The sequence below is a fragment of the Lepidochelys kempii genome, chromosome 4 (assembly GCF_965140265.1).
Source record: "Lepidochelys kempii isolate rLepKem1 chromosome 4, rLepKem1.hap2, whole genome shotgun sequence".
NCBI lineage: Eukaryota > Metazoa > Chordata > Testudines > Cheloniidae > Lepidochelys > Lepidochelys kempii.
In genome coordinates, this window is record NC_133259.1 from 138925341 (window position 1) to 138952134 (window position 26794).

The 26794-nt window shown below is 54.1% G+C and overlaps 1 protein-coding gene across 4 annotated transcripts; it reads right to left on the reverse strand.

The window, feature by feature from the left end:
• Positions 1-8842: 8842 nt before the first annotated feature.
• On the reverse strand, positions 8843-26081 carry NAGK (N-acetylglucosamine kinase). 4 transcript variants are annotated; one of them, XM_073343028.1, is made up of 10 exons: positions 26008-26081; positions 17283-17367; positions 16223-16321; positions 15634-15775; positions 14558-14668; positions 13124-13236; positions 11585-11672; positions 10596-10693; positions 10360-10438; positions 8998-9269 (listed from the first exon to the last, which is right to left on the reverse strand). In XM_073343028.1, exons 1-10 carry the CDS (start codon positions 26034-26036, stop codon positions 9082-9084), a joined length of 1032 nt encoding a protein of 343 aa, XP_073199129.1. In that variant the 5' UTR covers positions 26037-26081; the 3' UTR covers positions 8998-9081. The 4 variants fall into 4 exon arrangements, with proteins under 4 accessions (XP_073199128.1, XP_073199130.1, XP_073199131.1 ...); XM_073343027.1 differs by lacking the exon at positions 10596-10693 and having other exon boundaries at positions 8843-9269; XM_073343029.1 differs by lacking the exons at positions 10596-10693; positions 26008-26081 and adding an exon at positions 25859-25936 and having other exon boundaries at positions 8843-9269.
• Positions 26082-26794: the final 713 nt, after the last annotated feature.

The window sequence follows — 26794 nt, forward strand, 5'->3', positions numbered from 1 at the left end:
TACTGCGTGCAGATGTGGTTGCCCCATCTCAAAAAAGATATATTAGAATTGGAAAAGGTTCAGAAAAGGGATTAGGGGTATGGAACAGCTTCCCTAGGAGGAGCAATTAATAAGACTGGCACCTTTCAGTTTGGAAAAGAGGTGACTAAGGGGGGATATGACTGAAGTCTATAAAATCATGACTGGTGTAGAGCAAGTAAATAAGGAAGTGTTATTTACTCCTCATAACACAGGAACTAGGGGTCACCAAATTAAATGAATAGGCAGCAGGTTTAAAACACGAAAGGAAGTATTTCTTCACACAACGCACAGTCAACCTGTGGAACTCTTTGCCAGAGGATGTTGTGAAGGCCAAGACTCTAACAGGGTTCAAAAAAGACCTAGATAAGTTCATGGAGGATAGGTCCATCTATGGCTATTAGCCAGGCTGGGCAGGGATGGTGTCACTAGCCTCTGTTTGCCAGAAGCTGGGAATGAGCAACAGGGGATGGATCACTTGATTCCCTGTTCTGTTCATTCCCACAGGGGCACCTGGTGTCGGCCACTGTCGGAAGACAGGAGATGGGGCTAGATGGACGTTTGGTCTGACCCAGTCTGGCCGTTCTCCTGTTGTGTGTAACAAGTTCTGAGGGGTAGCTGGGCCTTTCCCTGTTGGCTCACGTGGTTGAGGCTTGCGCTGTCCATGGGGGAGTTCGTGGGTCTGATCGCCACGGCCCCGCCCAGTGTCTGTGGACCTGCACCTGGGCCTTGCAGATTCAAGCAGAGCGTTCAGAGTTCTCTGAACATTGTTACAGCCTGGTGGGGATTTCCAAACGGGGCTGCTGTGACTCGACACACCAGCAGCAGGATGTCGTGTCTGCCCACTCTATCCTATCCGCTGGCTTTTCAGCAGCACGCTGCCACGGGCCTGTTTCCCTAATCTCCCCCCCGCCCCCCACTGCTCGGTAAAGCAGGTGGTTACTTAATCGGGGGAGGATCGCGGGCTGGGTTTAGGGGCATCACAACTGCAGGGCCGGCATTAGGGAGTGGCGCACAGGGCAATTCCCCGGGGGCCCGCCATAGCGAAGTTAGATGCTTCAGTCCCTCTGTTCTCTCCCCGCACTGCAGGGCTTGGGCTTCAGTGTCTCCCTTCCCCCCCACCCCACCCACAGCAGGGCTTGGGCTGAAGCATGTAACTTAGCTTTGCTGGAGCCCCCCACACCAGCCCTGAGTATTACTCATAATTTACTTAATGATGATCAAGGTAAGGGTTGCAATTATTTTAAGAACGAGGAGATGCTGAGAGCTGGGGAGCCTCGCTGGAGGGAAGAGCCGCACTGCAGGAGTCACGGGAGTGCCGGCACTGTGCACCCTCACCAGGACAGAGGTGGCATTACGCCCAGAGGCCTTAATTCCGCCAAGTACTTCACGCGGGGTCCCACCGAAGTCACATGCTTAAAGTCACCCCTGTGCTTCCATGCCTTTCAGGTGCTCGGCTCAAAGCTGGTCTGCAGAATGAAGACCTACTACCTGGGGTGCAGCTTTAGGAAGTCTGTTCTGGGGGGCCACTTGTGCAAATCCAGATGTGGATGCAGTGAGGCTAGTTCCCTGCAGGCCTGTCGACATCAACGCCGGGCCGTTGGGAAGGGAAAGCGAGCGGCTGCAGCGACTTGTTGGGATTTCCTGTTTATCATGGTTGCGCCTCCTGAGCCCGGTCGTGGATGCATTTTCTGGGTCTTAAACACTGATCTTTGCGCTCAGGGGGGCCGGAGTTGTGGCCCTATCACAACCACATGGGTGTTCGCTAGAGCAGGCTCAAGCAGGAAGTCTGACTAGGAAGTCGTCCCTCCGCGTCCTGGGTCCCTAACAGAAACGGACCCTGGGCAGGTCTAGATTTTAAAGGTGATCTGGAAAGGGAAGAAAATGGGTTTTCTTTGCCTTACAGTGGCTAAAGGGAAGTTTTATATTTTTAAAACGGGGGGGGAGAACACTGTTAAAAATTCTTTTTTTGTGTCTTTAGGCAGCTAGATGATGTCCCCAGTACCAAGTAAGTCCTGATCTACTGCAAAGGGAAATGATCTTTTCTCAAGTCTGGGGGTTGTTGGGGACACATTTAATTCAAATACGGTACAACCAATTAAGAGAAGAGAGCTGTTGCACCTCCTTTCTATATAAGAACTGGAAAAGCTTCAACGCTGCTGGCAGTTCACCATCCCAGGAAGATGAATGAGAAAAACCTGCCCTGTTTTCTTTATCCATTTCTTCCATTTGCAAAACGGGGGGCCAGAGGAAACTGTTGAATAAACAGCAGCGCCAAGCCATGCTCCCGGAGGAAGCTTTGCCTGTCTGCCCAGTGCCTAGAGCTGTGGCGGGTGGTTTCTGCTGTGCGGAAGGAAAGGGAAGATTCCTAGATTCCAAGGCCAGAAGGATCCATTGTGAGCATCTAGGCTGGCCTCCAGTACAGCACAGGCCAGAGACCAGCCCCACAATGATCCCTAGAATAGACCTTTTGAAAAAAATTCCATATTGATTTAAAAATCGCCAGTGATGGAGAATCTACCGCAACCCTTGGTATTGTTGCAATGGTTAATTACTCCTGCCTTTAAAAATGTATGCCTTATTTCTAGTCTGTCTAGCTTCAACATCCAGCCCCTGGACCATGTTAGACCTTTCTCTGCTAGATTGAAGAGCCCATTGTCAAGTATTTGTTCCCTGTGTAGGTCCTTATCAATTGGAAGTATCACCCCATAACCTTCTATTTGTAAAGCTAAACTGATTGAGCTCCTTGCGTCTATCACGATAGGGTAGGTTTTCTAATCTTTTAGTCATTCTCGTGGCTCTTCTCTGAGCCCTCCCCAATGTATCAACACCCTTTAATTGTGGACCCCAGAACTGGGCCCAGGATTCCAAGCGTGGCTGCACCAGTGCCAGATACGGAGGTCAAATAACCTCTTTGCTCCTCAAGATTCCAGTTTGTGTATCCGAGGTTCGGATTAGCCCCTTTAGCATCACATTGGGAAATTGCTGGTTATTCACCATGACCCCAAACCTTCCTCAGAGTCCCTGCTTCCCAGGATAGAGTCTCCCATCATGTAAAAATGGCCTGCATTCTTTGGTTGTAGATGAATACATCTGCATTTAGCTGTATTAAAACATATTGTTTGCTTGGGCCTAGCTTACCAAGCGATCCAGATGGTTCTGTGTCAGTGCCCCACCCTCTTCACAAATCACCACTCCCCGCTTTTTGTCATCTGCCATCTTTATCAGCGATGATTTTGTTTCCTTCCAGGTCATTGATAATGTTTAATAGAGTAGGGCCAAGAAGCGATCCCTGTAGGACCCCATTAGAAATGCACCCATTCAATGATGATTCTCTGATACAGTTACATTTTGAGACCTATTAATTAGCCAGGTTTTAATCCATTTAATGTGTGCCATGTTCATTTTCTATTATTCTAGTTCTCCAAGGAACCTGTTGGGTAGTACCAAGTCGGCTGCCTTGCAGAATTCTATATCCCTGACCACGGTTACCTTCATCAACCACCCTTGTAATCTCAATACAAAAAGGTATCAAGTTAGTTTGACAGGATTGGTTTTCCATTAACTCATGTTGATTGGCATTAATTATATCACCCTCCTTTAATTGTTTATCAACAGAGTCCCATATCAGCTGCTCCATTATCTTGACCAGGATCAGTATCAGACAGACAGGTCTTTTATTACCCAGATCATCCTGTTGACCCTTTTTAAATATTGGCACAGCATTAGTTTTCTGCCAGTCTTCTGGAACTTCCCTAATGTTTTAAAACTTACTGAAAATCAGCATTAAAAGTCCACTGAACTCCTCAGCCAGCTCTTCTAAAATGCTTGGATGCAAGTTATCTGGACCTGCTGATTTAAAAATAACATTAGCTGCTGCTGCTTAATATGCTCCTGAGATGCTCACAGAATGGAAAGAGTTACTGTATGATACAACATCTGTTTTTGCAAATCCAGAATAGATATTTATTCAACACTTCTGCCTTTTTGGCATTATTATTGATAATTCTACCATTTCCATCTAGTAGTAGACCAACACCTGTGTTAGGATTCATTTTGTTCCTAATATATGTTAAAAACTCCTGATTGTCCTTAATTCTGCTGGCCACAGATTTTTTTCCTTGTGTCCCTTTGCTTCCCCTATCAATTTTCTGCCATTTCTAGCTTCTAATTTATATTCATTACTACCAACTTCCACTTTCTTCCATTTGTTACATTTTGTATTTATTATTTTTTATAGTTGCCTTCACTTTCCCTCTAAACAAGATCATTTTTTTGTGTGTCTCAATTTTGTGGCTTTTCAGGAAAGTGTTCTTAAACATTCTCCATTATCACTCTTTTTTCCTTAGATATTTTAGCTCATAATAATTTTCAGCTTTGTGAAATGGGCCCCTTTCAAGCATTGAGTATATATTACTAATCTGGACTTTATTCTGCTTTCAAATTATGTGATCAAGTCATGAACTCTTGTACCTAAATTACCATAATTTCTTCTAGTTCTGGGCTCAGTTCATCTTTATACCTCAAGCTGAGACTGAATATAGAATTCCCCTGTGTTGGATACAACACTTGCTGGGTTGGGAAATTACTGTTTAGAAATCCCAAGGATGTTTTAGGACTGGTAGTGGGAGGCTACCAGCATACTTCACTCAAACTGAAGTCCCACATGATCATGCAGCTTTCCCCCTACACATTGTAGATACGTGTGTAAGGAGCCAGTCAGCCTGTTCCCTAGGGTGATTTGGTGTGTCTAGAAGATCCCATTTAATCCCCCATCTTGTGCTTTTCCTGTTAGGGCGTTGACCCATAAGCATTCAAGATCATTTTCTTCCAAGTTATCAGTGACTTGGAGAGAGGTAATGCCAGTTTTGACACAGAGTGCCCTCCCCCTGCCCTTTTGCCGACTCAATCCTATACCAGTTCTAACCAGTGATTTTAACATTCCACTCATGGGAGTCCTCTCACCAAGTTTAAGTGATGCCAACTTTATGCTAATAAATGAGCAATTCCACTTTCTCTTGTTTGTTACCCAAGCTCCTAGCCTAATTTCTTCTCTTCAGCTCCTTGGGTTCCTTGATGAATTTTCATCTCAACATCTTGATTTTGTGCTAAATGAGTGCTCCACCTTCCCTCTTGTGACCTTCCTATTTTTTGTTAGTTTAACCCCCATCCTGCCTACTTTAACTGGCCTGTCCCTGAGGGAACTAGCTGCCTTTCTGCTGCAACAGAGATCACCTTATCTATGCAGCCTTTTCTCCCCTAGCTTCTGGCTTCCTTCACTCAGGGGGCAGGAAGGATCTTGGAGAAGATGGCTTCGACCTTCTTGTTCAGCATGCTTCTGCATTCCCTGCAGTCACCTATTGCCTGGGAAACCCAGCAATGCAGTGCTGTTAGTGCTGATATTAACCATCTCCACTGGATTCCTGTCCATTGATTGCAGTGACATCTCCTGACTCTGCTGTTGTCCACCTGTCCCTTGCAGAATGTTCTTTTGATTCTTCTGCGTCATGAATCCCCACCAAGGATTGTCTGTCTTCCTCAGCTGGGGGGAGAATTCTGAGAGCAAGTCTGGTTTTCTTACCAGTTGGCCTGAACTGCCACCCACAGCTGTGTCCCCCACATAAAATAACCAGTGTCAATTACAAGAGTTCAAAAACGTGAGCTGAACATGCTGGCTGGGCCTGGGGCTTTCAGGCTTTTCTCTGCATAGAATCATAGAATATCAGGGTTGGAAGGAACCTCAGGAGGTCATCTAGACCAACCCCCTGCTCAAAGCATGACCGATCCCCAATTAAATCATCCCAGCCAGGGCTTTGTCAAGCCTGACCTTAAAAACTTCTAAGGAAGGAGATTCCACCACCTCCCTAGGTAACGCATTCCAGTGTTTCACCACCCTCCTAGTGAAAAAGATTTTCCTAATATCCAACCTAAACCTCCCCCACTGCAACTTGAAACTATTACTCCTCGTTCTGTCATCTGCTACCACTGAGAATAGTCTAGATCCATCCTCTTTGGAACCCCTTTTCAGGTAGTTGAAAGCAGCTATCAAATCCCCCCTCATTCTTCTCTTCCATTGACTAAACATTCCCAGTTCCCTCAGCCTCTCCTCATAAGTCATGTGTTCCAGTCCCCTAATCATTTTTGTTGCCCTCCCCTGGACGCTTTCCAATTTTTTCCTTCTTGTAGTGTGGGGCCCAAAACTGGACACAGTACTCCAGATGAGGCCTCACCAATGTCGAATAGAGGGGAACGATCACGTCCCTCGATCTGCTCGCTATGCCCCTACTTATACAGCCCAAAATGCCATTGGCCTTCTTGGCAACAAGGGCACACTGCTGACTCATATCCAGCTTCTCGTCCACTGTCACCCCTAGGTCCTTTTCTGCAGAACTGCTGCCTAGCACTGCTGGTGGCTGGGGTTTGTATTAAAATGAAAGCAGAGCCCCGGTAGTCACATGACAGTGGAAGCTGGGGCTTTAAACACTAAACATCATAAGATGAGAGGAGCAAGGCACAAGTTCCGGCTACTGTGGGAGGTTGGTGCAGGTGTTAGAACTATTTTGCCCCTGATTTAAGTCCCGATTAAGTCAGTTGGTACCAGATTCGCAAAGGTTACTCTAGCCACTCCTACTCTGGCTCCAGGCTACAACTCTTGGCAATTGACATGGGGTAGAAAACCTTGCAGTGAAAAGGACTCTAATGCTTGCTCAGCGGTTGGCAGAGCGAAGCACTGCTCTGTGCTGATCAAGGGCTAGATTTCATTCCTGGGTGGAATGGTTACTCCCAGTGTTGAGGCACCATCCATCCAGGTGGCTTCTGCGGTGTTTATGCCCTTCAGCAGGCGGTCCCGAATCGCTGTGCATTAACCTACACTCACCATGGACATTTTTTTTCCTACCACTTAAGCTGGGACAGTCAGCTGGTAACAGAGCCAGGTTCCAAACGTGGCAGAAGTAGCGTGAGCTGCTGCACTTGTCCAGTTACTATCACCTTTCCCCAGTTGTCAAATAGCTTCCTGGCGCCTTCGAGTGTGCGAAGCGCATGCTGCGTGGGGGAACCGCCCCATTGCCTGCGCAGGAGCTCCCGGTTGATTACCCAAGGGACCGAGTCAATAACTCCCTACAGCAAGTAGGGGAGTTATTTAACCTCTCCTGGGAAGTGTTTCGGACTAAAGCTAGACTTCCAAAGTTGTGTCGGCTTCACAGCAACATCCGCCCATCGCTCAGGGCTGCTCTAGCCCGTCTTTATACTCAGTTGACTTTTGGGGGCAGAGGGGGGGTTAAGCCAAAACTGTAAGACCGGGGTACTCGCTGCAGCTAGATGGCAGGTGTGCAAAGGTGTCTCACCTACACCCAAGGTGTGCTGCTTTAGCTACACCGGTGTAGTTATCCTCATGGATAACCAACACTCGAGCGTAATCCCAGAGGGGAAGGGGAACAAATGGTAGTGCTATAAGGCACCTTCCTCCCAGTAAAGCTACGGGCAGACGAGCGCTGTGCTGATAACTCGGTCAGAGGGTTCCCCAACCCCAACCGACTGTTGTACCACGAAGGCCTGGTCTGTACTACAGCGTCAGGTTGACGTAAAGCAGCTTACACCGACTCAGCTCTGAGAGTGTCTACACGACAGCCTTGCTCCCATCCATGTAAGTGCCCTACTGCAACAGTTCTCAAGTAGGGGCCTGGGGCCCACTGGGGGGCTACGACGAGGTTTCAGGGGGTCCCTCCAAGCAGGGCTGGCATTCGACTTCCTAGGGCCCAGGTCAGAAAGCTGGAGCCCCAGTGCCTGGGGCTGAAGCCAAAGCCTGAGCAACGTAGCGTCACGGAGGACCCTGTGGCGTGGGGCCCAGGCAGTTGCCCTGCTTGCTACCCCCTAACGCCAGCCCTGGCTTGTATATGCAGAAAAACAGTAGCATAGGTGGGCTGTGGAGTTTTTATATCTTGTTGGGGGGGGGGGTGGACTTAGAAAGAAAGAGGTTGAGAACCCCTGGCCTTCTACACCGATGACATAACTCCATCTCCAGGAGAGCCACAGGGCTTTCGTTGATGTAGTTAGGGCAACAGTGTCCCTCTGGACAGTGCATTACTTACATCTGTTGCCTGTCGTTCTTGTCAATTCCGTTGCTGCCTAGTCATTACTCCCAGCTGGACGCTACCCAAGCTCCTGGCTCAGGCCGGCACCTGGGGTCCCTACTCCCCAGCGGAGCCTCCTGCCCCCTTGGGTCCTGGCTCCCCACTCTGATCTGGGCTGCCATCAGAGGTCCCTGCTGGGAGCGCAACAGCCGACCGGACTCCGGGTGTGGATCTCCAAAGCTAGCTGGGTCCAGAACTGGAGAGAGAACCCAGGAGTCCTGTGGCCTAACCGGCCCTTGTTCCAACCATTTAACTGACCTCCTGCTCCCTGTACTCCACCAGCCTTGGCTACTTGGGCTGATCAGCAAGTGACTCCTCATGAGAAGGTTTAGCAAAAATTCAAGTTGGCTGAAATTCGTTCGAGGAAGGTGGTTTTAGTTTTCGGCAAGTAAAACATTCTCAGCTGGCCAAAAGGGAGCGCAGAAGTTTGAGAAAATGGAAACGATGCCCACAGAAGTTCCCGGTCAGTTTGCCATCACGGCCGCTTCAGTGGGAGGATTTTAGCCAGCTTGATGGTTCGCTTGTCATCCACTCACCTCCCTGCACCCCTCCACCCCATCCTCGGAGAGCTGCTGCCATCGAATGCATAGAGCTGATTTGTCTACAGGGGGTCTGCAGTTGTTCCTGTGAGCTCAGAGCAGGGCCCACCTTCTGGCCTGTAGGTCCTACAAGAAGGAACAGATTCTGCTCCCAGGAGACAGACGGAGTCAGCTGTGTCTGCTACCTTTTATTGACAAATTATAAAACATGTTGATACAAGAGCCAGCTGTAATTCCCGCCGATATGTAACTAGATTCGCCCACCCCAGGCTGCGACAGAGACACAAACCAAGAAACTATTTTAAAAATCGGGCCAAGGGGCCGGATGCTGCCCAGGCAGAGCGCACTGGCCAGGGCAGGGAGGGAGAGGAGAGGAGTCCCCCCGTGGGGCCCTAGAAGGAGTGTGTGTAGAAGACATCCACATTGGCAGTGTAGTCCAGGGGCAGTGCCTGGCCTATGTGCTTGGCCCCCAGGCTGGCTCCGCCCAGCGCTGACGAGTGTTTCAGCTTCAAGAGGGTGAACTTCGAGAAGATGCTGTGTAGCTCCTTCGGCCGGGCCTGGTCCAGGACTTTGAGGAACCCTGAGAGAGGGGAGAGCATCAGCTGGCCACGCTGCGATATAGCTGGTGCCGTTCAAGGGCAGTGGGTGGGCTGGACGCGCGAAAGGGCAGGGAGCCAGGACGCGTGTAGCCCAGTGGGCCGGCTTACCTGTATTCTATTCATTGCTTTCTTATCCTGCTTTATGAGAGTTGTTAGTAATGCTTTTATCCTGTACGATTTGGCTTTAGTAGATAGTGGGAGGCTTGAGGCCTATAACCTTTGGCATAGATAAACTTAAGTAACTCGTAAGTTCTAGGGAACTGGAAGTAGCAGGCAAGAGGCAGAATTTTGTCCAGAATACCAACCTCAGCCACTCACAGAACATAACTGACACCAGCATCCGGAAGGTCCTGGACAGAACATCCGATTGCAAAGGTGCCATGACAGCAAATGGACGTGTCTGGTAATAGGGTAACACCAGACATATACTAACCTATAGAAAACGGACACCTCAAGGGGAGGAAATACAAATAAGGACCTCTATTGAATATGCATTGGTCACAGCACTGTCACCTACTATAAAAGTAACATCCCAAGGGCAGCGGAAGCTTAGAGATGTAGCCCTTGGGAGAGGCCAGAATGATGGCCACTGGGGAAGATGAGGACAATGACGGTGATGAGAAAGATAATGGTTAAGTAGATTAAGATAGATAAGGGTGTATGTGTGGTCGTCCAAATGTACTTTCTGTATTGTCTCTATCTGCCTTGTTGAGTTTGTGTGTATAACTTTGCTAAATTATTAATAAATTAGATATTTATAAATACATATAAAGAGTTCCTATGGTGTGAGTATTGCACATGTACACATCAGGGTTCCCAATTATATGATGATTTTATAATAATCCAACTGGGCCTGATCTTGGGACAAGAACCTGTTAATCCTCAAGTTACAATTATATTTACCCAACTTTGGGTCAGGCGACACACGACAGCAGACTCAGAATTTGCAGGGATCGGGGCACAGAGGCTCAGTGACTCGCCCAAGGGCACAGCTAGGAATAGGACCCAGATCCCTTCCACTCCCGCACCCTCACCCCAAGGCCTCCCCCTCTGCCCGGTTTTCTGGCTCACCTTCTTTCATCATTTCCCAGCTGTTCCACACGGAGCCCACGCACAGGATTGGCAGCCCCAGCTCGCCTCGGAAGAGGCTCTAGGGGGAAAGCAGAATTACCGATTGTAACCCAAGCCCGTGCTGCTGAGAATCAGGGCAAAATGCTGCACAGCACAGACGGAGCAGGAGGCCTGAGGCTGGCAAGCTCTCCCGGCCGCGTTTCAGGCCCAGTGGAGTCGGGCCCTCTGGTCGTTACCTTGTCAATTTTTGGCAGCACGGCTACAATGTGTCGAGCCAGGACTTCCCCAGCCTTGTTGAAAACATGACCGCAAAGAGGGTCCCCCGCTTGGGCACCTGAGCAGGAGAAGAGAAGGAAAGCAGGGGCCGTGGTGGCTACAGAGGGGCACTAGGGGGAGCGATTCCGGTTACAATGCTGCTGGGCTTGCTCCCATCCAGAGAGAGAGGCAGCAGCCGGTTTACAATGAACGTTTTCACCCGGATAATTTAAAAGCGGCCAAAGGGATTTGACTCGAACTCTCTAACGAACAGGGCAGAGCACGTGCCGGGGAGACTTCACGCCGCAGGGGAAGAGTCTCAAAGCTGAGTGACCGAGACCAAAAGGGGATTATAGAGGAGGCTAATTTATAGCCTGCACTGCGGAGACCCAGGGCGCGTCTACCTGTCCACCACTGCAGCAGGGTTTTAGTGAAGACACCAGCATGGGGCCAGGAGAGCTGCTCCTGTCCGCGAGAGCCAATACCGCTGTCACCGGGAGAAGCTCTCCCACCATAGCCCTGTCTAGACCAGGGTTTGGTCACAGAACTCTGTCGCTCAGGGGGGTGGCCTGTTCACACCCCATGTCCGTTTGCAATGCAGCCTATTCAGCCACGTCAGAGCTGCCCCAGGGAGCTTTACTGTAAATTGCATGGGAGGTGTACAGATTTCCCCCATCCCAGCAGGCAGAGTTAAGTAGTACGTGATGGGATCAGAGCAATACGTGTGCTCTGCAGATACGGCCCAAGGTTTGGGCCCTCCGCTCCCACACGCTGCCCCCTCTTTGTGCTGGCAGCCAGCAGCAGAAATCTACTACCCAGCGATTCCAGCCTTTTGAACAAAGTCCTGCCCAGGTCTCCCGTCAGGCTGTCTCTGCCCTACCACGTGCCCAGACACCCAGGGGATGGGTGCCGCCCAAGAACCGGAATGGAGAAGTAACCAAAACCACCCAGGACAAAGTCCCTCCAATACCCTCGGCTAGTTTTTGGCAGAATCCCGCAAACTTGGATTTCTCGAACGTCCGGTAGAGATGCGTCAAGAGGCCCATCCTGTCAGAGACCTGGAGGGACACAAGATATGCAGGGATGATGCGTGTGGCTGTAGCCGGAGTGCAGACTGGAGCAGGGGAAAGGGCCCGAGGGCTGCATTAGCTGGACTCTGCAAAACTAATCCCTTAACAAAGTAACCTCTCGCCGCCCCTTCTCAGCCAGGCTCGGGTGTGGCAAAGCTCCACTGTGGGGCGATGGGAGGGGAGCCACTGAGCGTAACCTGGAAGCCGAAGCCACAGCCATGTTGGCCCGTGATCAGGGTCCCCTGGGGCTGCTGCTGGCGCTCGCAAGCTGGGCACCGTGGGCAGGGCTGGAAGAGCCTCCCCTCGGCCGTGGCTCAGGCGTGGAAGGGGGCCGCCCTGCTCTGTGTGAAGCGGCGAAGGGAGGGTCCCAGCCTGACCCTCTGCTCGGGGCCCCTTCCTCAGACTGTGGGGGCTGCCATTAAGAAACCAGTGTCCCCACCCCACTGCCCATCCCAGCCACCCCCAGTCTGCTGGCACACTCGGCTCCAGGTACCCACGGCAACGCGGCGCGTGGGAACGGTGGTGGCTGGAGAGTGCAAGACTGAAAGGGTGAGTCAGACCCAGCTCCCCGAGCCAGACCCCTCTCCCTCCCGTACCAATGGCTGCCAAGCTGGGGGCTGCCCCCTACTCCCTGGCACGGAGGGACGGCCGTGCCAAACCTGAGTGGCGTGGGGCTAAGTGGCCAGGATTGGGAGGAGCCACGTTAATCCAGGATGGGAATGAAGTGCTAAACCGCTGGGGGAGGCACCAGAGAGTGGCCAGGAAGGTCCCAGGGTGGTGGGTGAGGGGCTGGGACAAGTCGATAGGGGCCACAGGGTGAGTGGGGAGTCTTTGGGGGGAGGGAGTTGGGGCGAGTGGAGAATGTTGGTGGCAAGTTGGGGGGCAGTGGCAGATGTCGGGTGGGAGTGGGACGGCACGGGGGATGGGACTGAGGTATTTGGGGCTGTGGTGAGTGGGATGTAGGCTGCTGGGATGGGGGGGCTGTCAGGACAAGTGGGGGCTGATGGAGAGGGGGCATTCGGGGGTCTGTGTGTGGGGTGAGGGGCTTATGTGGCTCTCTGAGGAGGTGGGGGATGTATGGGGTGGGGGTGCTTTGCTATCTAGTTATGGAAGGTGGGGGGGCACAGGGCCCCCACGTCCTTTAACCCAGGCGTGGTCACTCCAGGGGGCCAGGCTGCGTGCGTTCCCACGGGCAAGCGTGCCGAGGAGAGAAGCCGGTGCATGCCATGCTGCAAGCCGCACAGCAGCGCCCTTCAGAGGGCTCTGGAGAAGCAGGAGACCAACAGCTATGACCCGGGGCCCTGATCACAAGAGGTGCCAAGCACCCAGCAAAGCATCAGGCTCGCCACCCCTCTGAGACGCCAGACCCAGCCTGGTCCCATCTCCCCGCCTCGAGCCGTGCCCTCTTCCGGCAGCACCCGCGTGACTCGGCCAGGTACCTGGAAGTAATCGAACATGGCCTGCTTGACGTAGCCGATGTCGTGGGGCGGCACTTCCAGGTTGTCCAGGCAGTCGAACACAATCTTCACAGCCTGGTGTGCGATCCAGAAAGCTGCAGAACAGAGGCCACACGAGGCAGGCGGTTAGGCTTGGCTTCACTAATCCAGAGCTGAGCTGCTGCCGGACGGATCCAGCAGTGCCAGTGATGGACTTGGGTTTGGTGGAGAGGACAGGTCAGTAAAATACCCTTGCGAGGATGCTGGAGGTACCCAGAAGCCACCAGTACAGAGCCAGGAAATTGTGCATTTAACAGGCAAAATTGACAAGAAACCCAAACATTAGAAAGTAGAGAAAGTACCCAGGTAACCTTAACTCTGCCCCCTTCACAACACCGGCCTCCCACCTTTGCTCATTTCATAGCTACCCTAAGGGTTTATCTACATGGGGAAACTGACCAGGATAGCGGCAGCCCTTTAAATTCACATTTATCTTATTCCAGAATAGATTCCCCATGCAGACAAGCCCTAAGAAGTGTTATTTTCAGATCAAGAGCTTTAGGAAATCCACAGCCCCTGGCTTTAGTTCCGAACAGCAGCCCACTTGGACAGCTTTGCAGGCGGAGAATTGAAAACATGCCCCATGGTCTATAACTGGTTTTATGTCTCCACTGGAGAAACGCTAGTTCCATGTCTCATGTCTTAGATCACGGGACGTTATAGGGCCCGATTCTGCAAGCTGCAAAGAACTGCCAGCGACAGACCCCCACAGAATCAGATGCGGCCATCTGCTGGCCATTTGTCTGATCAGGTTTGTCTCCATGGAACACGGAGCACAAAGGAGGCTGGGGCCAGCACAACCATGGAACGGCTACACGGAGAACACTGTCATTTGTGAGATCACTGGCAAGAGGAAATCGTTACGGATGGAAAAGGGAGCCTGAGTTTCTGGTTCTCTCTGGGCATCTCCCTTTGGGGGGGGCAGAATTAAGGACATTCAGATCCCATACCTGCTAGTTTCCCTACATCCGAGTGCCTTGTAACCGTAATTCTGGATTTCCCGTGCATTATATATTATAACAACGATGTTCCCGTAAGAGCTTTTACCCTTCAATTCCTGATCTGCCACTGCTCCCCCGAAGGACAACGCTGCAGGCCACCTCTCATCTGAGAGCCAGGGACTCACTGAGAGACTTTCAGCCTCTCTGCAGCACCTGCTGTTCCCCGCTGGGCAAGGAACAGTCTCCCCAAGGCGCTGGCAGGGCGAGAGGCCCAGACTTGTTCTGGCTCGCTCAGCAGGGCAGCAAGCAGGGTGGGATGAGAGACCCACAGGCTCAGGAATCAGTCAGACATAGCTAGCCGCTGGCCCAGGCCCCCCTCCGCCCAGCCCCAGCATCCCCAGAACTCCTCGGCAAGGAGACACACCCCATGGCTTACCTGACCCCTCGTCTCCCATCATGTGACCCCACCCTCCACAGCTAACCTCTGACCCGTCGGGATTGATGAGTTTGCAGTTGGAACCGGTTCCCGAGATCAGCACCACGCCACCTACGGGGGAGAGGGAAGGGCTTACGGGCCTGAAGCCAACAGGTGACCGGGGCCAGGCTTAGGAAAAATGGCACTCTAGGCAAACTTGTATTTTGCTGCCCCCAGGCCCACTGCACCCCTCCCGCCGCCCCTGGGTCCCCTTACCTCTCCAAGCTCCCCACCCCCCATCACTGGGGGCCAACCCTGGGCCAGTGCCACGTGAGCCAGTCATTCCCTCTTTCGACGCTATTCCGCACACAGCGAGCGACTCCAGCAAGGGGCGCGCGGGCCTGATCGCTGGGCTTCCCTTGCAGCCGGACCGGTTCTCCCCCATGCTCCCACAAGTACCGGCGAGACCACGAGGGCTCCCCCTAGTGGTGGTACTGCCAGAGCGCGAGCTTGTTACTTGCCGGAGTGGGAGGTGCAAGCGGACCGGTCGGCTGCTGGCCGGTCGCCCCAGCCCTAGAAGGGTTAACGCTGCGCCCAGGGTCTGTTCAGACCCTTCCTGCAAGGCAACACTGGCTGCATCGACAACCTGCAACAAACCGCTCCCGTGGCCCCGTCCCCGGCAGCTCCCTGCCCCTGCGGGGCTCTTTCAGCCTTGGTAGGAATCAGGCGCTCATCAGGCAGCGTGACCGGACACTGGCAAGCTACCACTTCAGGGGACAGGGCTGGCTGGGCCCAGGCCCTTAGCAGGGCACACCACCCAGTTTACAGGGCCCACGTTTCCCTAGGGTCAGCAGCGCCTCACTCCTCTAGGGTCCCCCGTTTGAGAATCCCTGTCGTAGCCCCTCGGGGCAGAAGGCCGGGGCTCAGAGCCCCACTAGGGCAGCTTCCCACACCACCACCAAGCCTCAGAAACACAGGAGGTGGATAATAGTGTCAGTTTCCACCTGGCTTCCCCCCGCACCGCAGCAGGACCAGCACTCAGAACCCTCCTGCCCCGCCCCCAGCCCCGCGCCCAGCCTGCCGTGCGTGGTCCTTGCCGTGGTCGGTAGCTGTGGCCATGGCCCCGATGGCGTCCGTGGTGATGTAGTAGTTCTCGCTCAGCTGTGGGAAGCGGGTCTGCAGCTGCTCGATGAGTTTCTTGATGGCCTCTTCCTGCTCCCCTCCACTCAGAGACAGCCCCTGTGCCCAGAAACGCCGCATGAGTCCGACAGACGAGAGCTGCGCGCCCCTCCTCACCAGCACTGGGCAGCCCGGGCCCCCTCCGCCCCAGCCCAGCACAAGCTGCGGATCCTGCCGTTCCTAGCCGGCCGGGCGTCCTGTTGATCATACAGCATTTCCCACATTGTTCTGCATCTCATTCCTCAGACCCGCCTGCCATTCGCTTTCCTGACCCTCTCTGAGCACTGGGCGGAGGTTTTCCCTTGCTGCCCCCGGTCTCTTACCCGGCAGTACTGGGGAGCGGCTGGGAAACGACACCTCAAGGACTCAGTCTGAGAACCGGGCCCCAATCTCCTGGCCTGTGCTCTAGCCACAGGACCAGCCTCCCTCCCCTCTGATCTGACTGCGCCCCTGAGCAGCCCACGTCGCAAAGCCGGCAGGGCTCGTGCTGACGCCCGGGTAACTCACCAGCGAGCGGAGGGGAACCTGCAGGTTGGCGCCTGCCTTGCCTTTGGCCTCGCTGACCATCTCATTGATCCTTTCCAGGCATTTGTCCGAGCCGACCAGCTAGCCAGGGAGGGGGGAAGGACAACAAACATTTCTCATTAAACCCTTCCGCTTTGCTGTGGACAAGCTGCTCCCGTGCTAACCCCCCAGGATTGGGACTAACATGTAGACTAGAGCCAGGCATCCCCCCTTCCCGCCCAGAAGTGCTTGGCTCAGTGATCTCTGGAAGGAGGGGGGTGTTCCACACCCATCACCATAGCAGTCCACACTAGGAGCCTAGTGTGGATGCAGCTTATACCAGCCAAACCGTGCTTCCGCTGGGATAGCTTATTCCAGGCCGGCCCCAGCATCCTCCCCGTGCATACTAAGCAACACTGGCAAAAGCATGGGTGTTCTGGCATAGCTACATCTACGCTGGGGGCTTCTGCCAGCCCAACTCTGTCAGTCGGGGTCCCACCTCTTCACACCCCTGTGCCAGCAGAGTCTGTAGGATAGCCCCGGTCCAAGGGCAGGTGCTGAGTCTGAATCCAGAACTCAGACATCTCAACGTGTTGATTTCTTGGGGCTGGGCCCATTCCGAAGACGGGGACCCCAGCATCAGAACTGAGATCTGGACTTCGGACACCTCAAGGCAGCCTGGGGGCTTGGGTTTTAGCCCCCCGCTTTCTTGGTGGGGTGTCAGGCCGAGGACCAAGGGTGCGATGTTAGCTAACTCGGTCTGCCTAACTGGTTCTAAGAGTCTGCACGCCCCATCCGGCTGTAACTCAACCAGCACAGCAGGGGTTAAACGCATGGGCTCTCTGCTGGCCTAGCGGGGGCCAACTGGTTTCTTCCCAGAGCTTGGAAAATAGAGGTAACAAAGTGACCACAAGAAGTGCACTCTGGGTAATAGCATGCAAATTAATCCCCCCCCCCCCCCCGGCTATCACTAATCACCCTTATAGCAGCACCCTCACCCGGTAACAACATCCCGGATCCCTCTAGCCCCAGCACCGCCTGCCACGTGCTGCGTGGTCCTTACCCAATGGTTAGTGCAGGGCCCGTCGGTCTCTGCCAGGATCTTGCCATCTTCAGATATCAGCACCACCTTGGAGTGGGTCCCCCCGCTAAGGAATCAAGGGCACACACATGCCAGTTCAGTGTAAAATGGGCTCATGCAACCCCCCTCCAGTAAGGCTGGGTGAGCAGCCGCTCCAGAGGCAAAGTTCGAGGAAGGTGCTGGGAGAAATACCACCTCAGCCACTCAGAAATCTCTACAGGGTGCCTCTAGGTTGGGGAAAGTCACCATGATTCCCCATGGATGACGGAGCAGAACTAGGGCTCAGGTACTTTAGCCACCGAGTTTGAAGGCAGCTCTGCTTATGTCTGGACGACATGGCGCACGCAAAATACCTGTTCTGTCTACACTAGCTTTTCCTTCGTGCATCTTTTGCTTGCTCCACGTTAGGAATACAAAGGGCTTTGCTGGGATGGAAAATGCTCTCTGAATGATATTTAAATGCAAATGATTTCTCCCAAGCTACATTGGAATGGGTTGTGAAAATGTTAGAACAAAATCTCCAGTTAGCTTGAGGCACCCGGCTACTTCTGGCAACACTGACATTCACGATACACAAGGAAGTTTATTTTTCTTCCTCCCCCTTCCCCATTTAGAGCTATTGTAATATTACCAGCTGTCTCCCTCCCATTCCTTTCACCAGCAGGGAAATTACAGGGCCAGATGAGAGTGGGTGGAGAACTAGCCTGTGTGTCTGTTTGGCCCAGCCTTACCCAGCTGTCTGCCTTGCTCTGTTCTCCACTATGCAGCCCGAACACCGATTCGTATGGGATGCTTTTGGGCCTGGGGTTCTGTTTATTTTGGAAGCCAGACATAGAAGATGATCCTCTTAGAAGGGCGCATGTGGGGGACGGACTGGCTGGCTCTGGCTAAAGGCAGAGAGAACCTTACACCTTTTCTGCGGAAAAAGACCTAGGGGTGACAGTGGACGAGAAGCTGGATATGAGTCAGCAGTGTGCCCTTGTTGCCAAGAAGGCCAATGGCATTTTGGGATGTATAAGTAGGGGCATAGCGAGCAGATCGAGGGACGTGATCATCCCCCTCTATTCGACATTGGTGAGGCCTCATCTGGAGTACTGTGTCCAGTTTTGGGCCCCACACTTCAAGAAGGATGTGGATAAATTGGAGAGAGTCCAGCGAAGGGCAACAAAAATGATTAGGGGTGTGGAACACATGAGTTATGAGGAGAGGCTGAGGGAGCTGGGATTGTTTAGCCTGCAGAAGAGAAGAATGAGGGGGGATTTGATAGCTGCTTTCAACTACCTGAAAGGGGGTTCCAAAGAGGATGGCTCTAGACTGTTCTCAATGGTAGCAGAGGACAGAACGAGGAGTAATGGTCTCAAGTTGCAGTGGGGGAGGTTTAGATTGGATATTAGGAAAAACTTTTTCACTAAGAGGGTGGTGAAACACTGGAATGCGTTACCTAGGGAGGTGGTAGAATCTCCTTCCTTAGAAGTTTTTAAGGTCAGGCTTGACAAAGCCCTGGCTGGGATGGTTTAACTGGGAATTGGTCCTGCTTCGAGCAGGGGGTTGGACTAGATGACCTTCTGGGGTCCCTTCCAACCCTGATACTCTATGACTCTATAACTCTAGGTTGCTGGTGGGACTTCACCTCAGGTCCGTAGTAACCATCCCCGCCGCACATGAAATGAGTTTGGAAGGTCTTAGTGCAGTTCCCAGCAGATTGATGGCCACACCATAGAGAGACCCCACACCAAACGGGCCATGCAGACGGAGCTCTAACCCCTACAGTTGGTCCCTCCAGGTCAGGGCTGAATTGCATAGCGAAGGCCCGGGAGCAGCACATCCCCATCCACACCGTACCTGCCCCGCAGGCAGGAGACTGTCATCCCGCACTACAATCACATTCCACCTCCGCAGAGCACCGTCCCCTCTTTCCAATGCAGACCACTGCAAGCCCACCTGGACACCCGCCCACCATGGCTGCGAGGAGCAGGGGCAGGCTTCAGTGTAACACCCCCAGCGCAGACCCCTTCTACGGACGAGCCGTAAATTGCTCTGTGGGGACAGCTCACTGGCCCATTCACTCCGCCATCCTGCTCCAGCCCCAGCAGACGGCAGCCCTTCCCTGACAAACGTGACCAGCGAGCTGTGCAATGCTGCGGGCAACGTCTCTTGGGGGGAAGTGGAGGAAGGGGGAGATCTCCACTAGACTCGCAGGTTACCAACTCAAGTCCTGAAGCATGAGACTCAGTGAAGCTTTTCTGTTTTCGTTTACATGAGGCCAGAGTCCCTTCCCGGCCCACTGAAAGGAGAAACCCCCCACCATACATGAATCCAGGCGTCCTGCAGAGCACAGCAAGGCTGGTGTGATGCCACCCACGTTCAGGGTACATTTGACCTGAATTCAAATGCCAAGGATGCAGTCTATGGTTTAAGAGGCAGTGCGGTGTTACCTCGTTGAATAAGGCCCCGATCCTGTGACGACAAGCTCAGTGCAGGCAAATCTCCAGACCTGTAGGGCTCCATGCAGAGGATCAGGGGCTAAGTGTGCAAACCTCCCAGTGCCCCACAGGCCTGCGCCACCCAACAAGCATCCCCGGGGCTCAGCTGCTCCTAAAGGTCAGCTGCAAAGCCTCTGCTACGTGTTGCAGACAGACAGCAGAGCAGCCTGAATGGGGACTAGGAATGGTGCAATTCTCCAGCCACTTATGCAGGACCTCAGAGTGATCCTTTTAGTGCCTAAGGAAATTAGGCACCCACTGAAAGCCATCAACAGTCAGGTGCTCAATTTCCTTAGGCACTTCTAAAAAATCTCACTTGGTCTATGACTCTGCATCAGCAAGGGGGCCAGATCCACGAGGTATTTAGGGTCCTAACTTCCACAGAAATCAATGGATCTTTGTGGATCAGGATGGAAATGAGAAGCCTGAATACCTTGGAGGATCTGGGTCCAGAAGACTTTTGGTTCGTAATCTGGATTTATTAGAGTGGGGTGTGCTTGCTGCACGGCTACACTGTTGCACAAGACACTTACCAGGCACACTTCCTCTTCCACAATGGGCGTTTCCCAGTGCGTGAGAACAAAGCAATGTGAAAGGGGTCCCTTCCTCCCAGACAAGTTTCTCTTCAACCAGATTACAAGCAAACCATTGGAGGGCACAGTGAGGACAATAACCAGACCCTGGGCGAGGACGGGGTACAGAGAACTGCAGCATGGGCACATGCTTGGTCTTTGGAGCTGCCTTCCTCGGATTCATCTTGGTATCTTCCCCTTTCACACATGCAGCCATGGCAACAAGTGCAATTACAGTAACAACCTAGCAGATCCGGAGATCCTCTTGCCAGCTCCCCTGTTCTGAGCCTCGGGCAGAAGGCTGGGCAGGTACACAGCTGAACTGCATTCACCTTGCTTGAGTGGCACGAATGGGGCAGGGATCGCTCAGAGAACCAGGAAGTCTCTCGCTCCCACTCAGAGGGGGTCTCAGCCAGGCCAGCGTTGTCTCAAATTACCTTAAATCTCACCACTAACCAGGCCAAGGCCAGGGCTGGGTTAAGAGGGCTCAGCTTCCCCCTTCCCACAGGCAGGGCGATGTGGTCTTCTGCGAGACCCCCCCTCATCTTCCCAGCAGAACAGGAATTGCCAGGCCACAGAGCAAGGCAGCGCTGTCTAGTGGGGAGAGCACCGGACTGTGAGTCAGCACGGCTGCGTTCTAGTCTGGACTTGCCGGGTGGCCTTGGACATGTGACCACTTCACCTCTGCTGCCGTTTCCAGCCCGTGTCTGGTCAGTGTAGATCGTAGCTTCCTGGCACGGCAGCTGCCTTTTATATTTGTGTGGCCACTAGCAAACGGAGCTCATCTCAATCGCCCCCTAAGTGCCTATGGTATTAACAACATCAATGGTCCATCTAGTCCACTCTCCTGCCTGTCTTACTGGCCAGTGCCTTCAGGGGAAGATGCAAGGTCTTTGTAGTGGACAACTACAGAATAACCCATTCACAGGGGCAGTTTCATCCTAACCCATTCGCTAATGAATGATTTATAGCCCTCTAGTTTATCTTATTTGGACTATAGATTTTCTGTGATCCATCTAAATCTCAAAGAAATCCTTTCTGAAACCTCTTGGCCTCCATCATTTTCCTGTGGCAATGAGTTCCGCAGGCCAAGAGTGTGCTGTGTAAAGTAAGGATTTCCTTTATATAGTTATAGTAGCTCCTGCTATTTCAAGCTTCTCTGGGACAGGACTGTATTATTTAGTTCTACAGACTGGACATGTTAGCAGCTCTTCGGAAATTACAGTACAATAGGCATTAAATAGATTTTAATGGGGTTGCACCCTGTCCCCCCATGCATGAATCTGGCTCAATAGATTTTTAACACATACAAGACAATTTTGGAGGGAAGACCAGGCATTAGATGTGCAATTCACCTTTAAACGCAGTAAGATCTGCGCATGTCCCCCCCCCCACCTTTTAGAAATGAAAGTATTAAGAAGTCTTCATAAGAACAGCCAGACTGGGTCAGACCAAAGGTCCATCTAGCCCAGTCTCCTGTCTTCCGACAGTGGCCAATGCCAGGTGCCCCAGAGGGAATGAGCAGAACAGGGAATCACCGTATGATCCACCGCCCCACCCCCGTCTCCAGTGACAGAGACACTTCTAACACTTTGCATCTGCCATGTTCAGTCGCTGTGAGAGCTCATGAACAACCCTGCAATCAGGAGACAGCTTGCACACGGGTGGGGGAGAGGAGGGAGACTTTGGAAGAGGCAGTTTTCAGTTTCAAATTTCTAACGGGTTCTTTTCAAACACTGGTTTATAAAAAGGGGGAACCGTCAGTTTAGGCCTGAAAATTCAGAGTTAAACACTAGTTTAACAAAACTTTAAAAGGCACAAACATTTTAAACATTAAAGTTTGCAGCGTGACATCTTCCACTGGATTTCCTTGCCGCACTTCAGTGGAGATAGGGAAGTGAAGGTGACTAGAATTTCAGAGGGGTAGCTGTGTTAGTCTGTATCAGCAAAAACAATGAGGAGTCCTTGTGGCACCTTAGAGACTAACAAATTTATTTGGGCAGAAGCTTTCCTGGGCTAGAACCCACTTCATCACAAGGACTCCTCGTTGTTGCTGTTTTTGTAGAATTTCAAAGTGAAATTTGCCAGTCTGTTCCCCTGGGTTATCAAGCGTGGAGAAAAGAAAACCAACTTTTTCCAATCAGAAGTAATGAAGAGGACTTTTTAAAAAATATGATTTTTAACCTGACCTGTGTCCATTCAAACCACAAAGCTAAATATGTCAGGAACCCGGTTACAACAGACAGCAGGCCTAGCAGTGCCCCTGAATTCAGCCATCACCAAGTCTCCCGACAACAGATTTGTCATTTCAGATGGACTTTAAGTCCTAAATCCGAAAGGTAGCTCAACACCGAGCTGGAGAAAGTTAGCTACTTCAGAAGCTGAACTGTGCAGAAACCTTTGACCACAGATCCGCCTTGCAGTTTTGAATCAGGTATCACACCCACATCATAGCCTTCCCGACCGGTTATGCACACACAGCAAAGATAACCCAAGCAGCTCCAAGACATGGTTTGGGAAGGAAAACATACTTCCAATAAAACAGCCTTGTCCAGGTCTAATCACCCAGGGTAAGCGGTTTTCCTCTTCCAGAGGGACAAAGGAAGCCCGCCTACATGGGAAAGCGACACCAGTCTAGCTTAAAGCATTTTTTCTTTCAGTTTCATTTAAACCAAATCAGTTCTGAGCTGGCTTGAGCTAACCGGAAAGAAGCCACGCTTAATCCAACACAAGCATGTCCACACTGAGGTGCCACTGGTTTAACTAAATCTGTCCCAAGTCATACCTTAGCCGGGTCTACACTGCAAAGTTTTCCAGCAGAGCGATGTCGGTCAGGGAGTGTGTGAAAAACACCCACCCTAGCAGCACTCTCAGCCGTGCCATCAAAGCTACAAATGCTAGTGTAGACGCAGCTGTGCTGACAGAGAGCACTCCTGTTGGCATAGCTAATGTCCTTTGGGGAGGTGCTGTTTCTATGGTGACAGAAAAACTCCTTCTGCCAGCACAAGCTGCATCTGTGCTCGGGGGCTCTCCAGCTAGGGTTGCCAGGTGTTCGGTTTTTGACCGGAAGGCCACCGCCGACCGGGCCAGTGAAAGTCCGGTTGGCGGCGCGGCGGGGGCTGGGGCTAAGGCAGACTCCCTGCCTGCCCTAGGTCCACGCAGTCCCAGAAGCAGCCGCTAGCTCCCTGCGGCCCCTGGATGTTTGGGTGGCCAGGGAGGATCTGTGCGCTGCCCGCACCCCGAGTCCCAGCTCCGCAGCTCCCATTGGCTGGGAACTGCGACCAATGAGAGCTGCGGCCTGCAGACGCGAAGGCAGCTGAGAGCGCAGAGCCTACTGGCTGCCCACGCACCTAGGGGCTGCAGGGACCTGGCAGCCGCTTCCTGGGAGCCGCAGTAAGTGCTGCTGGGACCTCGCACTCCAACCCCCTGCCCCAGCCTGGAGTCCCCTCCCGCACCCAAACTCCTTCCCGGAGTCTGCACCCCCCGCTCAATACCCTGCCCCAGCCCTCTCCTGCACCCCAAACCCCTCATCCCTGGCCTCACCCCAGAGCCCACATTCCCAGCTGGAACCCGCACCCACTCCTGCACTCCAAACCCCTGAGCCCCAGCCCAGAGACCCCTCCTGCACCCCAGCCCATTCATCCCCCCTCCCAGAGCCCTCACCCCCCCCCACACCCCAACCCCCTGCCCCAGCCTGGTGCCCTCTCCCGCATCCTGAACCCCTCATTTCTGGCCCCACCTGGAAGCCACAACCCCAGCCCAGACTCCATATCCCCCCGCACTCCAACCCTCTGCCCCAGCCCGGAGCCCTCTCCCACACCCCAAACCCCTCATCCCCAGCCTCACCCCAGAGCCCAAGCCCACACCCCCCTCCTGCACCCCAACCCCCTGCTTCAGCCTGGGGGAAGTGAGTGAGGGTGGAGGAGAGTGAGCGACAGAGGGCGGGGGGATGGAGAGAGCAGGGGCGGGGCCTCGGAGAAGGGGCAGGGCCTCAGGGAAGAGGCGGAGCTACAGTGTTTGGTTTTGTGCAATTAGGATGTTGGCAACCCTACTGCCAGCGTATCTATTCCAGCAAAGCATCTATCATGTAGGCAAGGCCCGTGGGTTAGATAGGTGCAGTGTTCTCATTAAGCCAGATATCACCCTTGGTTTTTCCTACCCATCAAGTGGGTAGATTATTGCACATGGGCTGATTCTGCAAGGTTGCACCCATGTAAATATGGTTCTGTTTTCCCCTCCATACACTTGTCACTGGATTATAGACTCACCCCGGGGCAGGGACCATGCCATATAGTGGGACTTGTGCCGGGCTGGGCGCACCAAATAACACTCATCCAGGCACCTGCAACACCCCTCCTGACCCAGAGCCAGTTTCCCTGGTACAAGCGATCTGCAATGCCTTTAAAAAAGGCCACTGCCCCACGGGCTGGGCTCAGCACAATCTTCCCCAGCTGTGACACTGATGCCACAGAGTCTGACACCAGGATTTCAATTACCCCAAAATCCAGGGAGGCGGGCCTGGGGAAACCCTCTTCCAGCCTGAGAGTGACAGCTGGGGAGCACAAGCACCTGTCCTGCAGAGGGCTGGGTTGGTAACAAGCCTGTGGCCCATGCATCACACGGAGAAATCTCTCAGCCATCCTTTGGGTCTTCACAAAGCTAGGGCAGCCTGGGGGGCAACATGGTATCCCAGATACCGCATCACATGCCAGACACCAGTACCAGTCATCCCCTCAGGTACACATGGGTGTAACGGCTTCGTACGTTGGGAGGGGGTGTAAAGTGGACTCTCAGCCTAAGAAGTGTGTAAGGCATTGCATATGGGGGAGGATGATTTAGTTGGGGATTGGTCCTGCTCTGAGCAGGGGGTTGGACTAGATGACCTCCTGAGGTCCCTTCCAACCCTGATATTCTATGAATGGACTCAGGCCTAGCAGTGTGCAAGGCACTGCACATGGGGGGGGGATCTCAGCCCGAGAAGCATGCAAGGCACTGCACATGGGGGGGGTTGCACACTCAGCCCGAGAAGCGTGCAAGGCACTGCACATGGGGGGGTGGGGGATCTCAGCCCGAGAAGCGTGCAAGGCACTGCACATGGGGGGGTGGGGGATCTCAGCCCGAGAAGCGTGCAAGGCACTGCACATGGGGGGGTGGGGGATCTCAGCCCGAGAAGCGTGCAAGGCACTGCACATGGGGGGGTGGGGGATCTCAGCCCGAGAAGCGTGCAAGGCACTGCACATGGGGGGGTGGGGGATCTCAGCCCGAGAAGCGTGCAAGGCACTGCACATGGGGGGGTGGGGGATCTCAGCCCGAGAAGCGTGCAAGGCACTGCACATGGGGGGGCTGCACACTCAGTCCGAGAAGCGTGCAAGGCACTGCACATGGGGGGGGTTGCACACTCAGCCCGAGAAGCGTGCAAGGCACTGCACACGGGGGGGGGGCTCGCACGCTGTGGGGGGGGATGATCTTGGCCCGAGATGGAGACAGGGCCCCGCACACTTACCGGGGGGGACCCCGGAGAGAGGCGAGCGGCTGCCCCCAGCACTGGGGAGGGGGCTGCCCTCGGGCCCGCCCCCAGGACCCGGGCTGGTGCGCGGGGAGGGAGTCGGGTGCCCAGGGCGCCACCCAGCGCGACCCCCGGCTCGCACTCACCCCTCCACGCCGCCGAACAGCGCAGCCATAGACCTCCGCCCGCCCCGGCGCCGGCCCGCCCGCGTCAGCTGACCCCGCGCCCGCCCCGCCCCGCGCTCCCAGCCCCGCCCCTTCCTGGGAGGAGCCTGCCTCTAGCCCCGCCCCCCGGCAGGGAACGCCCCGCCCCGCGGGAGGAGTCTAGCCCCGCCCCCCGGAGGAGCCAGCCTCTAGCCCCGCCCCCGGCAGGGAACGCCCCGCCCCGCGGGAGGAGTCTAGCCCCGCCCCCCGGAGGAGCCTGCCTCTAGCCCCGCCCCCGGCAGGGAACGCCCCGCCCCCGGGAGGAGTCTAGCCCCGCCCCCCGGAGGAGCCAGCCTCTAGCCCCGCCCCCGGCAGGGAACGCCCCGCCCCGCGGGAGGTGTCTAGCCCCGCCCCCCGGTGGAGCCTGCCTCTAGCCCCGCCCCCGGCAGGGAACGCCCCGCCCCGCGGGACGAGTCTAGCCCCGCCCCCCGGTGGAGCCTGCCTCTAGCCCCGCCCCACGGCAGGGATCCCCAGCCCCCCCCAGCAGGAACCCCTCCCCCGGGAGGGGCCTAGACCCCCCCCACCAGCCCCTTCCCCCCATTGTATCCCCTGGCTCCCCCAGGAAGGAGCCTAGACCCCGGCCCCTTCCCCCAGCAGGGAACCCTCAGTCCCCCCAGAGGGGACCCTGCCCCCCACCAGCTGCCAGCACCTTCCTCTCCCCACCCCTGAGAGACCCCCCAGGAAAGCGACATGCAGCTTTCTCTCCCCCCCCCTGCCAGCTGGGAGCGTG